This window comes from Bubalus kerabau, chromosome 6 (genome assembly GCF_029407905.1).
Source record: "Bubalus kerabau isolate K-KA32 ecotype Philippines breed swamp buffalo chromosome 6, PCC_UOA_SB_1v2, whole genome shotgun sequence".
Taxonomy (NCBI): domain Eukaryota; kingdom Metazoa; phylum Chordata; class Mammalia; order Artiodactyla; family Bovidae; genus Bubalus; species Bubalus kerabau.
The window spans coordinates 60320882-60337479 of record NC_073629.1 but is presented as its reverse complement, the minus strand read 5'-3'; the positions used below and the strand labels follow the sequence as shown (position 1 = coordinate 60337479).

The 16598-nt window shown below is 41.2% G+C and overlaps 1 protein-coding gene across 1 annotated transcript; it reads left to right on the top strand.

Moving 5' to 3' along the window:
- Positions 1–737: 737 nt before the first annotated feature.
- On the top strand, positions 738–1421 carry LOC129656528 (uncharacterized; the record flags this gene model as incomplete). The annotated part of the gene is made up of 1 exon (XM_055587146.1): positions 738–1421. A coding segment is annotated over exon 1 (684 nt), but the record flags the coding sequence as incomplete, so codon positions are not given.
- Between the last annotated feature and the right edge of the window lie 15177 nt (positions 1422–16598).

Here is a 16598-nt window from a genome sequence, read left to right as displayed (position 1 = left end):
TACTTATAGTTCCCAAGATATGGGAGCAACCTAAGTTTTAATCAACAGATGAGTGGATTAAGAAGATGCATAATATATATAGAATGTGACTATGGAATACTGCTTAGCCATAAAAAGAATGAAATTCTGTCATTTGCCACAATACGGATGGACCTACAGAGTATTAATGCTTTAGTGAAATAAGTCAGATGGAGAAAGATGTGAGATCTCACTTAACATGTCAGATCTAAAAAAAGAAACAAACAAATGATATAACAATAGAAACAGATTCACAGATACAGAGAACCAACTAGTGGTTACCAGTGGGGAGAGAGAATTGGAAGGACAATATAGGGATAGGTACAAAGCATTGTGCATAAAATAAATAACTACAAGGATATATTGTACAGCACAGGAACATAGGCAATATTTTATAATATCTATAAAAATGTTGAATCACTAATTTGTACACCTGAAACTAATATTTGTAAATACTCGTACAACTAATAGTTGTAAATCAGCTATCAGTTCAGTCACTCAGTCGTGGCCGACTCTTTGCGACCCCATGAATTGCAGCACGCCAGGCCTCCCTGTCCATCACCAACTCCCGGAGTCAAAAGAAGAAGAGAAGAGAAGTGAAAAGCAAACGAGAAAAGGAAAGATATAAGCATCTGAATGCAGAGTTCCAAAGAATAGCAAGGAGAGATAAGAAAGCTTTCCTCAGTGATCAATGCAAAGAAATAGAGGAAAACAACAGAATGGGAAAGACTAGAGATCTCTTCAAGAAAATTAGAGATACCAAGGGAACATTTCATGCAAAGATGGGCTCAATAAAGGACAGAAATGGTATGGACCTAACAGAAGCAGAAGATATTAAGAAGAGGTGGCAAGAATATACAGAAGAACTGTACAAAAAAGATCTTCATGACCCAGATAATCATGATGGTGTGATCACTCACCTAGAGCCAGACATCCTGGAATGTGAAGTCAAATGGGCCTTAGAAAGCATCACTACGAACCAAGCTAGTGGAGGTGATGGAATTCCAGTTGAGCTCTTTCAAATCCTGGAAGATGATGCTGTGAAAGTGCTGCACTCAATATGCCAGCAAATCTGGAAAACTCAACAGTGGCCACAGGACTGGAAAAGGTCAGTTTTCATTCCAATCCCAAAGAAAGGCAATGCCAAAGAATGCTCAAACTACCACACAATTGCACTCATCTCACATGCTAGTAAAGTAATGCTCAAAATTCTCCAAGCCAGGCTTCAGCAATATGTGAACCGTGAACTTCCTGATGTTCAAGCTGGTTTTAGAAAAGGCAGAGGAACCAGAGATCAAATTGCCAACATCTGCTGGATCATCGAAAAAGCAAAAGAGTTCCAGAAAAGCATCTATTTCTGCTTTATTGACTATGCCAAAGCGTTTGACTGTGTGGATCACAATAAACTGTGGAAAAAATCAACTATACTTCAATAAAAAAAAAAAAAAAGCATGAGACCCTTGGAAAAACGTTATGGATGTTTTCATGGGCTTTAATCACTTGGTCAAAGTTCTGAGCTTTTCTGAACCCATGTGTCTTTTTCTGTAACATGGAGACACCATATCAGGAAGAGGAACCTCAAATGCAGAGGCCCCAAAGCAAGAGTGAGCCAGATTTACTCAGGGATGACCAGTGTGGTTGAAAAGGAGAAGCAAGGAGGAAAGTGGTAGGTGGTCAAAAAGTAATGGGAGGTGGGTGGTAAGGAGCCATGTTACTGTCACTGTTTCTCCAATTTCAAAGAAATGGAATAACAACAAGTAAACACCAACTAAGCCTAGGCCACTGTGCTGTGGCTAAAAACTCAGTTCCAGACTCTTCTGGGCCAAAACTATCTATTTATGGAGGTTCCCCTTTACATTTCTACAAATTCATCTAGTAATATATATGGAACTCATAGACAATTTGAGTAACAGTGTTTTTTTGATTTGCTCCAGAAGGAGAAATCTGCTCAGAGGCAGAGCTGCTGTACAGGTGATAAAGTTTAAACTTTCAGGTTTTTCACAAGCAGAAGGCTCTTCCAAGGCTATCTTGAATGTTGTATTCATACTTTAATCTTTCTTTCCTTTAACAGTATCTCTAAAGTATAAGCTTCAGGACCAACAAAACCTAGATCTCTTGTACTTAGGAAGAACATTCCATCATAGACCTGTGTTAGAAATAAAAGTAATTGACTTGGGTAAAAGTTGTGGAGGGACTTGGACACACCTGTCTGCTAAGCATACCTGGGAAAGGCTGGTCATTTATGCTGCAGAAAAGGAGCTGCCCAGCAACCATCCTTCAGAAAGCAAAAGTTAAACAAAGAGAATTATGCAGGAAGAGCTCTGTTTGTCCTTCCCAAATCTGTTTGATCATAAAATCAGGTGTGTTGCTTCTAAAATGTATAGATTTCCAGGCCTTACTCCAAATCTACTGATTCAGACTTAGTGGTAGAGCCTGGGAATCTTTAAGAAAACTCCACCCGCGGGCCCCAGTGTGTTAGGGTTTCTGAAGCATAATTTTGAAATAATGAGGCATAACCTGGAACATTTCTGGAAAGAAGAGCAGCCTCAGTCCCAGAAATGGGGTGGGAGAGTTCCTGCTTGTTGTGGACAGAGACACTTGATCAATGATTTACAATCTGGGTAACTCTTCCCCTACACTCCAAAGTACATCCAGTTAAATGAAGGCCCAGCATCAGCTCCCTAAACCAGGCCCAGGTAAGAGGAGACAGACTCTAAGAGGCTGCCTTCAGGTAGCCTCCAAGAACATGGTCATGCACATCTCCAGGAGGAGTATTGCCCTCTACACCTACGGGGACCTGCGTCAGAGCAGTGGGAATTATTGCCTCCTGGACTCCGAGTTCCTGCACCTGTCATGAGCCTGGGGGCCACAGGGAGAGGCTGAGGAGAGCAAGCTTAAGGCGTCCACATACAGGACAGAGCTGCAGTTTAGAAAGGCAAAGTGATGCGCTCAGGGTTGCCCAACCAGTAGATGGTGGTAGATCTGGGATGATGTGAACCTGAAAGTGTCAGGAGAAACAGACAGACTTAGTTACATACAATGACGAGAGTTTGCATCACAGGGAATTAAACGCACAGAGCCTAACCAGTTGATGAAAATACAAAATGAGCTGAAAGCAGTCATCTCTGCTGAAGTCTCATAGTTTGATGGGGAGGAAGGTAGGTGGGAGATGGGGAAGCAGAAGCCTACTCATGGCTTCTCTCTAGAGGTGCAGAATGGAGAAGAGGGCCTGACTGGCTAGAACACAGAGCGAGCTGGTGCAGGTGCTGAGAACTTGCAGCCTTACTACTTCCGATCAGATAGGCGTGGAGAAGTCCTCGCTAACAGTTGCTTAAAGGGAAGACATTAAAGGAGAGAGGGTAGAGAGGTGCCTTTAAGAGGGCTCAGCAAGTCACAGAGAGCTGAGAAGGCTAATCCAGAGGCAGACCCTCACTCCCTGCTAACTGAGGTGGGATGGACCCCAAGGCAGAGGCTTTAACAAACGCCTTTACTTTATTCAAAAGAAGTACCATGAGGAATGCCCCATGACCTTGTATATCATTAGTGAGGTAACATAAAAAAGATACATATTTCCTTTGATTCACAAGACACCCAACTTCCAGGGATGAATTAAAGAAAGTTTAAATTTCTCTGTAGTAACTCTCAAAGTTTGCAAATCTGACACATAGCAAGGAATCAGGTGGGTCAATACTTTTAGGACAAATGAACCAGAAAGAACATGAGGTGAAAGAGACTGAGTCAGAGGCAGTGTCAGCTTCTATTTTCAGACAACAGCAGCCTTGGACACAAACCAAAAGGCAGGCAATGTGCAAGCTCCGGCCCTGAGACCAAGCCCACATCAATCTCTGGTCACAGCTGCAGACAGAGATAGCAAATCACTATTTCCCCATCTGAGGAACCAAGATAAAGACTGCGTGACATCACAATTCTTCTGCAAAGAAAACTAGCACTAATGCTACTCTGCCTCTGGGTTAAGACGCTTTTGGCCTCCCCATTGATCTGCAGCCTCTAGTGTGAAGTTCTTTCCCAACCAGAGAAGCCTGCTTGCCATACTAATAGCCTGTGGACATGCTCAGCATTTGGGAACTCGCCGATCTTAGCATCTAGGAAGAGGCAGAGGCAGAAACTAAGCAAGAGCCTTCACACTCTGACTTCAAATTTGCCTTTGTTTTTCTTTGCTTTTTCTTTCTTCTAGGGCTTCCATTGTGGCTCAGTTGGTAAAGAACCTGCCTGCAATGCGGGAGACCTGGGTTCAATCCCTGGGTTGGGAGGATCCCCTGGAAAAGGGAAAGGCTTCCCACTCCAGTATTCTGGCCTAGAGAATTCCATGGACTGTGTAGTCCATGGGGTTACAAAGAATCAGACACGACTGAGCAACTTTCACTCACTCACTTCTTTCTTCTAAACCTGCATCTATGGCAACCCAGGCCATGCATCCATTCACCTTCATCTAACCAGGAAAGTGTCAGCACTCATGCCTGGTGCTGGGGAGAAAGACTCAAAGACATCGCAGAACCAGGTGTGAGTGTGATACTGCCATGATCATGATCTGACTACCTTACTCTCTGAAAATTGAGTTGGATCAAGAATGAGAAATAATATGTGAATTGCCTATAACTGTTCCATAAATGACATTTATTACTATTATTACAGACTTAAAGGAGGAAATATCTGAGTACACTGAAGTTTACAATGTAGTGCCATTACCACCATGAAATATTTATAGGATATTTCAGAAACCATGGAGTATTATGGTAGAGCAGAGGGGAGGCTTCTAAATCAATATTGGGCAAAGGTATAAAATGAAGTTTCAGAAATTGGAAGGATGGGTAGGAGTTAGCTAGGTCAAGAGGTTGGAAGAGTGTTTCTGGGGAGAAAAAGCAGCAGGCCTGAGGAACAGACACATGAAATACCATATGCGGTTTTGCAAGAGGGTCTCTGGAACTAAAGAAAGGGTTAAGGGAATGGTTGTGACCCGAAAAGGATGGTCAGGGGCCAGAGAATGAAGGCCTGTATGCTGAGCCAGGAGGGTTGAACTGGAGTCCTGATGCCAGGGAGAAACACACAAGAATTTTAAGTACAGAAGTATGATCGTGTTTGTGGGAGGGTAAATTGGACAGAAGTCAAACTAGTGGTAAATGCTTAAGTGCCACCTGACAATGCAAATTCCAGTGCTCATTTCAAGACCTACTTCAGAGCAACTATGTCACATGAACTGGCATTTTAATTTAGGGCATGGTGTGTGTGTGCTAAATCATTTTGGTCATGTCAAACTCTTCGTGATCCCATGGACTGTAGCCCACCAGGCTCCTCTGTCCATGGAATTCTCCAGGCAAGAATACTGGAGAGGGTTGCCATGCCCTCCTCCAGGGGACCTTGCCTCAGTGTAAATCTTATGACAATAAAGTTGAGATGCAGTATACAGTGGTGAATAAGAGTATAGGCTCTGGACTCAATCTGTCTGTGTTTGAAACAAGTTTCTGCCACTTCCTAGCTGGGTAGTCTTGAGCAGGGTATCTTTGGGTCTCATTTTGACCATTTGTAAAATAGAAATAATAATAGTACCTGCTTCAAAGAGTAGCTGTGTGAATTGTACATGGTTAGAAAAGTGCCTGGACAGAGCAAGCACGCATTAGTGTTGACCAATAATTAGGGGTGGAGTTGGTGCTAGGAAGGCTGTTTGGTCTCCCAGTTCTCTCTGTGAACTGGTCACCTTCACTCGACTTCTTGGCTGTGACCCTATGGACAAAAATCAGCTGCCAGTTAAGCCACATGAGCCACAAAACTCCCACTTACTCAGTTTATGTAAGAGTAGTATTTCTAATACTCACTTGAGCATCAAGCAGATTGTAATGCCTCAGACACCTCAGTTAATTATTTCAAGCACCATAGGACAAAATCTATATTCTGTCATACTTAGGAATTCTTTATTCCCATCTATTTCTTAATATAGTAAATAGTGCTTACAAACCAACACATACAAAATGTATGTTACAAGGCATCATGACAAACCCAGTGAAATCAGGACTCTAGAACACTGCCAGTGCCACTGAAGCTCCCCGTGTGCCTGCTATGGTCTGAATGTTTGTGTCCCTTCTGCAAAATTCATCTGTTGAAATTCTAACTCCCAAAGTGATGGTATATGGGAGGTAGGCCCTTTGGAAGGTGTCATGATGGTGAACCCTCTTGGAAGGGATTAGAGTACTTGTAAAGAGGCTTCCTGACATTGTACAGGAGACAGGCATCAAGACCATCTCCGTGGAAAAGAAATGCAAAAAAGCAAAATGGCTGTCTGAGGAAGCCTTACAAATAGCTGTTAAAAGAAGAGAAGCGAAAAGCAAAAGAGAAAAGGAAAGATATAAGCATCTGAATGCAGAGTTCCAAAGAATAGCAAGAAGAGATAAGAAAGCCTTCCTCAGTGATCAATGCAAAGAAATAGAAGAAAACAACAGAATGGAAAAGACTGGAGATCTCTTCAGGAAAATTAGAGATACCAAGGGAATATTTCATGCAAAGATGGGCTCGATAAAGGACAGAAATGGCATGGACCTAACAGAAGCAGAAGATATTAAGAAGAGGTGGCAAGAATATACAGAAGAACTGTACAAAAAAGATCTTCATGACCCAGATAATCACGATGGTGTGATCACTGACCTAGAGCCAGACATCCTGGAATGTGAAATCAAGTGGGCCTTAGAAAGCATCACTACGAACAAAGCTAGTGGAGGTGATGGAATTCCAGTTGAGCTCTTTCAAATCCTGGAAGATGATGCTGTGAAAGTGCTGCACTCAATATGCCAGCAAATTTGGAAAACTCAGCAGTGGCCACAGGACTGGAAAAGGTCAGTTTTCATTCCAATCCCAAAGAAAGGCAATGCCAAAGAATGCTCAAACTACCACACAATTGCACTCATCTCACACGCTAGTAAAGTAATGCTCAAAATTCTCCAAGCCAGGCTTCAATAATACGTGAACCATGAACTTCCTAATGTTCAAGCTGGTTTTAGAAAAGGCAGAGGAACCAGAGATCAAACTGCCAACATCTGCTGGATCATCGAAAAAGCAAGAGAGTTCCAGAAAACATCTATTTCTGCTTTATTGACTATGCCAAAGCCTTTGACTGTGTGGATCACAATAAACTGTGGACAATTCTGAAAGAGATGGGAATACCAGAGCACATGACCTGCCTCTTGAGAAACCTGTATGCAGGTCAGGAAGCAACTGGACATGGAACAACAGACTGGTTCCAAATAGGAAAGGGAGTATGTCAAGGCTGTATATTGTCACTCTTCTTATTTAACTTATATGCAGAGTACATCATGAGAAATGCTGGGCTGGATGAAACACAAGCTGGAATCAAGATTGCTGGGAGAAATATCAATAACCTCAGATATGCAGATGACACCACCGTTATGGCAGAAAGTGAAGAGGAACTCAAAAGCCTCTTGATGAAGGTGAAAGTGGAGACTGAAAAAGTTGGCTTAAAGCTCAACATTCAGAAAACGAAGATCATGGCATCTGGTCCCATCACTTCATGGGAAATAGATGGGGAAACGGTGGAAACAGTGTCAGACTTTATTTTTTGGGGCTCCAAAATCACTGCAGATGGTGAATGCAGCCATGAAATTTAAAGACACTTACTCCTTGGAAGGAAAGTTATGACCAACCTAGATAGCATATTGAAAAGCAGAGACATTACTTTGCCAACAAAGGTCCGTCTAGTCAAGGCTATGGTTTTTCCAGTGGTCATGTATGGATGTGAGAGTTCGACTGTGAAAAAAGCTGAGCGCTGGAGAATTGATGCTTTTGAACTGTGGTGTTGGAGAAGACTCTTGAGAGTCCCTTGGACTGCAAGGAGATCCAACCAGTCCATTCTGAAGGAGATCAGCCCTGGGATTTCTTTGGAGGGAATGATGCTGAAGCTGAAACTCCAGGACTTTGTCCACCTCATGTGAAGAGTTGACTCACTGGAAAAGACTCTGATGCTGGGAGGGATTGGGGGCAGGAAGAAAAAGGGACGACAGAGGATGAGATGGCTGGATGGCATCACTGACTCGATGGATGTAAGTTTGAGTGAACTCCGAGAGTTGGTGATGGTAGCATGGCCTGGCGTGCTGCGATTCATGGGGTCGCAAAGAGTCAGACACGACTGAGCGACTGAACTGAACTGAACTGAAAGAGGCTTCCTGTCTCTTCTGCCATGTGAGAACATAGCGAAAAGACGGCTGCCTGTAAACAAGATACCAAATTTGCCAGCACATTGAACTTGAACTTCCAGCCTCCAGAACTGTTAAAAATAAATGTATGTTGTTTATAAGCTATCCAATTTATGGTGTTTTGTTACAGAAGCCTGAATGATGAAGTGTATGTTCTTCACCAATCTGCAAGTCCCACCTTCACCACCAGAGGCAACCATTAACGCTGATTTGTATTTATAATTCCTTTGCTTTTACTTAGACAGTATGTATTTTACTATGTATATTTAAGCAACATATTGGACTTTTAATTTTTTTAATTTTATATAAATGACATTCTAACTTATGTATCTGTCTGTCACGTGCTTTTTCATTCAATATCATGTTGATATATGCCTGTGGTTTACTCATTTCACTGATATATATATTCCACAGTATTTATGGATCTACTCTCCTAACCATGAAGATCTGGATTATTTCCAATTGTTCATGACTTTGAACAATGCTGCTATATAAAGTTTGCCATCTATCTCCTGCTGCCATTGCACAAAAGTTACTCTAGACTACTGTACCAGTTTCCTATGGCTATAGTAACAAATTATCTCTAATTTAGATGTTCAGTGGCTTTGAACAACAGAAATGTATTACCCTAATGATCTGGAGGTCTGAAATGGGTCTCTTTAGGATAAAAGCAGGGCTGCATTACTTTCTGGAAGTTCTAGACTTTTCTAGCCTCTAGAGACTGTTTGCGGATAAGGCAATGGCAACCCACTCCAGTACTCTTGCCTGGAGAATCCCATGGATGGCGGAGTCTGGTGGGCTGCAGTCCATGGGGTCCCGCAGAGTCGGACACAACTGAAGGGACTTAGCAGCAACAGCAGCAGCAGCAGACAGAGACTGTTCACATTCCTTGGCTTACAGACCCTTCAAAATCCACAATGACTGATCACTTTCTTCTGGTTTGACTCTTCTGCCTCATCTTCCACTGTTAAGTTTCCTTGTGATTATTGGGCTCACCTGGATAATCTAGGATAATCTCTTTATTTTGATATCAACTGATTGGCAACCTTAATCGTATCTGCACACTTAATTCTCCTTCGCCATGTGACCTAACATATTCACAGGTTCTGGGGATGAGGATGTGGACAGATATCCTGGGGTGGAGGGTGTTACATTCTGTCTACCACAGTATAAACCTAGATATTGAATTGCTGAATACTAGTTTATGGATCTTTCATTTTATATGATAATGTCAAATTATTTTCCAAAATAATTAGACTAATTTACATTCCAGCAAAATAAGAGTTCTGACTGTTCCATACCTCACAACACACTTCTTCAAACTATTAAAATTTTGCCAAACCATTGGGGATGACTGCATCTCAGGATTTGAATTTCTATTTTTCTAATATTGAGGTTGAATATTTTAATTTTTTAGCCATATGGGTTTCCTCTTCTGTGAAATGCCTGTTTTTATCCATTTGATTGTGAGGTTTTTTTCTTGAGATTTGGATAGTCTTCTTCTGGATATTACTACTTTGTCAGTTAAATATGCTGCAAGTATCTTCTCATTTGTATTATGTTCTGATGTAGCTAAGTTTCTAAATAATAAAATTAATTAAAATTTCTTCAATATTTTAATTTTATTTTTTAAAACTTTTTATATTGGAGTATAGCTAATTAACAATGTTGTGATAGTTTCAGATAGACAGCAAAGGAACTCAGCCATACATATACAAATATCCATTGTCCCACAAACTCCCTCCCATCCAGGCAATATTTTTCTTTATAAATTATATTTTTGTATCTTTCTAAGAAAATTTTTTATCCTGCTGGCATAAAGTCTCCTACGTTATCAACTAAAAATTTTAAGGTTTTTTTTTTCCTTTCATATTTATGCCTTCAATCCACCTGAAGTAGATGTTTTTTATATGATGTGAGGCAAAGATCCAAGTGCATTGCGTTTTTCCCCCAAGTGGATAACCCATTATCGCAATGCCAATTACACTTATCTGCAAGGCCACTTCCATCATATATTAAGTTCTCTCATATGCCAGGTCTGTTTCAGGGCTCTCTAATATACTTTGCATCCATTTATCTCTCCCTATGCTTATATCAGAGAAGGCAATGGCACCCCACTCCAGTACTCTTGCCTGGAAAATCCCATGGATAGAGGAGCCTGGTGGGCTGCAGTCCATGGAGTCACTAAGAGTTGGACACAACTGAGCAACTTCACTTTCACTTTTTCACTTTCATGCATTGGATAAGGAAATGGCAACCCACTCCAGTGTTCTTGCCTGGAGAATCCCAGGGGCAGGAGAGCCTGGTGGGCTGCCGTCTATGGGGTCACACAGAGTCGGACACGACTGAAGTGACTTAGCAGCAGCAGCAGCAGCATGCTTATATCACAGTGTCTTCAGTGCAATACCTTTGTAATACGTCTCATCATCTGATAAGACAAATGTCTATTACCCTTGATCTTCTTCCAGAGTACCTTAAATTTTACTTAACCTTTATATTTACCCAACACTTTGCTTTTTTCCTTTACTAACTTCAGTTTTTTTGCTCAGACTTTCTCAGATTGTTTCCCTTCTTGAAGATGTCCTAAGAGGTTCCTTTATTAAGAGTTCAGTGATGTTAAACTTTCTCAGTGTTTGTTTTCCTAAACTACCTCTATTTCATCCCCATCTTGAAAAATAGTTGTGGCAGAGAAAATTAGTATTTCTCAAGTATCCACACAGTTCTCTTCATTTACCAATCTCTAGCAATTACTTTGGGACTTTGAGACTCATTCTGACCAAAGGACTGTGACTAGAAGTGACGTGTTTCACTTCCAGACAAAAGCAGATAGAACCTGTGCTCCTCCATGTCCCTCTTTCCCTCCTGAAATGAATGATGTTGTATGTTGTGTAGCTCTGAGTGATGCCACTACAGAAAGCAGAGCTTATGTCAGCCTGAGGCCCTGAGTGAGTGTGTGAAGCAGAAAGTCCTCTGACCTATACTGGATGCATAATATGAGCCAGAAACTTCTGTGTTAAGCCACAGAGGTTTCAGAGTTAATTTGTTACCATAGCATAATCTAACTTAATCTGGCCTATAGTTTTAAGGGGTGAAAGTGAAGGTGTTAGTCGCTCAGTCATGTCCAACTCTTTGCGACCCCATGGACTGTGGCCCACTAGGCTCCTCTATCCCTAGAATTCTCCAGGCAAGAATACTGGAATGGGTTACCATTCCCTTCTCCAGGGGATCTTCCCAACCCAAGGATTGAACTCAGGTCTCCTTCATTACAGGTAAATTCTTTACCATCTGAACCACTAAGGAAATAATTCTATATGAGTGATGCTATCCCTCAGAACATTTAAAAATATTTTCCTACAATCTTGTCTTTTCCACCTCTGTTGCTGAGAATTTAGCTGTCTTATTTTCATTTCTTTACTGGTAATCTATATTTTTTTCTTTGACTAATTTTCATAGCTTCACTTTGTCTTAGACATTCTGAAGTTTTACAACAGTGTGTTTAGGTGTGTGTGTGTCTGCTTAAATTTATCTCACTGGGGATCCTTTGGGTGTTAGAATCTGTGGTTACTATCTTTCATCAATTGTAAAAATGTCTCATTGATGTGTTTTCACATATTGCCTTGTCTTTTCCTCTATTATCTCCTCTTGAAATTCTGGTTAGAGGCATTCTGAACCTTCTCACTCTATCCTCCATAATTCTTAACATCTCTGTCTAGCAATTATCCAGAAATTATCTCTCTGTGATGCATTCTGTGAAATGTCCTCCAATCCATACTTACCACCCGCCTCCCATTGTCTTTTCAGTTGCAGGATCTTCTGCTGTTAATTCTTCCATTAGCCTTTTAATTTTAATCATTTCATTTTTCATTTCTAGAAGTTTTATTTTGTTCTTTTAAAAATATGATAGATACTTTGATATAGTCTCTTTCTCCATCTTCACATTTTAATTTCCTTTATAATTTATTTTAACATATTAAGCACACTCACTTACTTTAAAATTTATCCATGCATTTAAACAATGACATATATTTCATCACTCATGTTCAGCACTTCAGAGTAAGAGAACTCCTCCACATATTTTAACTTAATATTATTATTATCTGTAATTGCAGACACCTTCCAATATAAGCAACTTACCACTGGATCCTTCCCTGCCCCTAGATATTGCATTCGCTGTGGACCCACATCTCACTGAACAACGTTCATTGTTGTAGGTAAGTCACTGTCACCCCACGTCTGCTGTTCAGTGTGTCTTTCCCTGTTGCCGAGTCTGTCTCCAGTTAACCATGGTTCTGCTGCAAATATCACAATTTTAATTCAGGGATCTGTAATTATTTCTCAGAGACCTACCTCCTCCTTTTCATGTTTCTAGACAGCTGCTGGGTTTTGGAGAATATCCAGAAGTTTGACCTTTGGATCAGGGGGTGAAATTGTACAAACTTTGCTTTCTTAATACCATCTGCCTGGGAATAAAATTCTCTGGATGGGAAGAAATAAAGGAAGGAAGGAAGGAAGACAATTTTTGGAAAATCTGTGTATATGTCCTTCCTACTATAGAGAATGTGAGACTGTATGCCAATGATGAGTTTCAATGATTATGGGTAGTTTCAACAGATAGCAGAGCTGCTATCCATTGTTATAAATCCTGGCTTATCAACTGTACTAAAATTAACCTGCATTTTTTAAAAAACTGATTTATGGCTTGTAATCATGTGTCAGTCCAATTCTTGCAGTGAGGGACAGGTATCACCTCTTTTGTAAACTTTCTAGACTAAATTATAGCAATGTTCTTTGATTTCATGTGACAAAACAGATCCCACACTGTTAAAAACAAAAAATCCTGGACTTGTTTTCATGTATACACTGGGTATTTCCTACAGGTGTGATGGCCAGCCATTACAGATGTAAATCTTAGGTATGACAATGTTCACAAGCAATATTTAGCTGACACATATTTAGGGGTTTTTCATTTAAAGTATACGGATCCATTCTCAGTATCAGCACATAAAAACTACATTAGTCCCTTACCAAACCTTCTACTGTCCAACTGCTGGGTTGTACCCTGCAGGCCCGCAATTCTTGTACTTGCCCAGCTTCAAGACCAAACAAAGAGCCTGGAGTCAGCAACAGAGACATCAATGGTTCCATGGATAGCAGATCTTACATGTCTGAAGTGGCAGGGGAGAGAAGTTACCAATTATAGGCTGGCTCACCGGTTACCAGGGAAACCTGCAGAGGAACACACCCTCCACTGCCCTTTGATGAACTATCAATGTGGAGATAGTTCTAATCTAAAGATTAGAACAGTTAACATCTGGGGCCAGGAGCAAGTGTATAAGCATTTACTGATTAGGCTCCATGACTGAGAGGGAAGGTCAGTCTTGTGAGTAGGGCACAGGTAAAGTAGGAACCTGTCGAGCAGGGTACACAAGAGCAAGGGGACAGCCATCCTGAGTGGTCTGGCCACAAAACAACGTATACCAAAACTTGATTGAGAGAATAAGCATTTATAAACCATTGTTGAACTTATCTACAAAACAATCTATCTACAAAACAGTTATTGTTGAACTTACCTACAAAACAAGCTTCCCTGATGGCTCAGTTGGTAAAGAGTCTGCCTGCAATGTGGGAGACCCAGGTTCGATCCCTGGATGGGGAAGATCCCTGGAGAAGGAAATGGCAATCCACTCCAGTATTCTTGCCTAGAGAATCCCATGGACAGAGGAGCCCATTGGGCTGCAGTCCATGGTGTTGCAAAGAGTCGGAAGCAACTGAGTAACTAACACTTCCACTTTCACAAAACAGTCAGATTCACAGATAGAGAGAACAGATTTGCAGTTGTCAAGGGTGGGAATGTGGGTGAGGGAAGAAAAGACTGGGAGTTCGGGATTAGCAGATGCAAACTATTGTATACAGGATGGATAAACAACAAGATCCTACTTCATAGTACATGGAACTATATTCAATATCCTATAATAATTCTTCAAGAGATGGGAATACCAGACCACCTGATCTGCCTCTTGAGAAATTTGTATGCAGGTCAGGAAGCAACAGTTAGAACTGGACATGGAACAACAGACTGGTTCCAAATAGGAAAAGGAGTTCGTCAAGGCTGTATATTGTCACCCTATTTATTTAACTTATATGCAGAGTACATCATGAGAAACGCTGGACTGGAAGAAACACAAGCTGGAATCAAGATTGCCGGAAGAAATATCAATAACCTCAGATATGAAGATGACACCACCCTTATGGCAGAAAGTGAAGAGGAACTAAAAAGCCTCTTGATGAAAGTGAAAGTGGAGACTGAAAAAGTTGGCTTCAAGCTCAACATTCAGAAAACGAAGATCATGGCATCCGGTCCCATCACTTCATGGGAAATAGATGGGGAAACAGTGGAAACAGTGTCAGACTTCATTTTTCTGGGCTCAAAAATCACTACGGATGGTGACTGCAGCCATGAAATTAAAAGACGCTTACTCCTTGGAAGGAAAGTTATGACCAACCTAGGTAACATATTCAAAAGCAGAGACATTACTTTGCCAACAAAGGTTCGTCTAGTCAAGGCTATGGTTTTTCCTGTGGTCATGTATGGATGTGAGAGTTGGACTGTGAAGAAGGCTGAGCGCCGAAGAATTGATGCTTTTGAAGTGTGGTGTTGGAGAAGACTCTTGAGAGTCCTTTGGACTGCAAGGAGATCCAACCAGTCCATTCTGAAGGAGATCAGTGCTGGAATTTCTTTGGAAGGAATGATGCTAAAGCTGAAACTCCAGTACTTTGGCCACCTCATGCAAAGAGTTGACTCATTGGAAAAGACTCTGATGCTGGGAGGGATTGGGGGCAGGAGGAGAAGGGGACGACAGAGGATGAGATGGCTGGATGGCATCCCTGACTTGATGGACGTGAGTCTGAGTGAACTCCGGGAGTTGGTGATGGACAGGGAGGCCTGGCGTGCTGCGATTCATGGGGTCGCAAAGAGTCAGACACGACTGAGCGACTGATCTGATCTGATAATAAGCTATCATCAGCTCCTTATAGCAAAATTCAGGCTAAAAGAAAAGAAAGTGGGGAAAACCAGTAGGCCATTCAGGTATGACCTAAATCAAATCCCTCATGGTATACAGTAGAGATGATGAATAGATTCAAGGGATTAGATCTGGTAGACAGAGTGCCTGAAGAACTATGGACACAGGTAACACTGTACAAGAGTCAGTGAACAAACCATCCCAAAGAAAAAGAAATGCAAGGAGGCAGAGTCGTTGTCTGAGGAGGCTTTACAAACAGCTGAGAAAAGAAGAGAAGTAAAAAGCAAAGGACAAAGGGAAAGATATACCCAATGAATGCAGAGATCCGGAGAAAAGCTAGGAGAGATAAGAAGGCCTTCTTCCATGAATAATGCAAAGAAATAGAGAAAAACAATAGAATGGGAAAGACTAGAGATCTCTTCAAGAAAACTGGATATATCAAAGGAACATTTCACGCAAGGATGGGCATGATAAAGGACAGAAACAGTAAAGACTTAACAGAGGCAGAAGATGCAGCAAGAATACATAGAAGAACTGTACAAAAAAAGGTGTTGATGACCTGGATAACCATGATGGTGTGGTCACTCACCTAGAGCCAGACATCCTGGAAATGAAGTCAAGTGGGCCTCAGGAAGTGTTACTATCAGTAAAGCTAGTGGAAGTGACAGAATTCCAGCTGAACAATTTAAAATACTAAAAGATAATGGTGTTAAAATGCTGCACTCAATATGTCAGGAACTTGGAAAACCCAGAGGTGGCCACAGGTCTAAAAAAAGATCAGTTTTCATACCAATTCTAAAGAAGGGCAGTGCTAAAGAATGTTCAAACTACTGGACAATTGGGCTTACTTCCCATGCTAGTAAGGTTATGTTCGAAATCCTTCAAGCTAGGTTTCAGCAGTACTTGAATTGAGAATTTTCAGATATATAAGCTAGGCTTAGAAAAAGCAGAGGAACCAGATCTGTTTGCAATCAAATTGCAAACATCAGCTGGATCATAGAAAAAGCAAGGGGATTCCAGAAAAATATTAATATCTGTTTCATCGACTATGCTAAAGCCTTTGACTGTGCTGATCACAAAAGAAAACCATGAAAAATTATTAAAGAGATGGGAATACCAGATCATCTTACCTGTCTCCTGAGATCCCGTATGCGGGTTAAGAAGCAACAGTTAGCACCTTACATGGAACAAATGACTGGTTCAAAATTGGGAAAGGAGTATGACAAGGCTGTATGTTGTCACCCTGTTTATTTAACTTACATGCAGAGTACATCACGTGAAATGCCAGGCTAGATGAGTTACAAACTGGATTTAAGATTGTTGAGAGAAATATCAACAACCT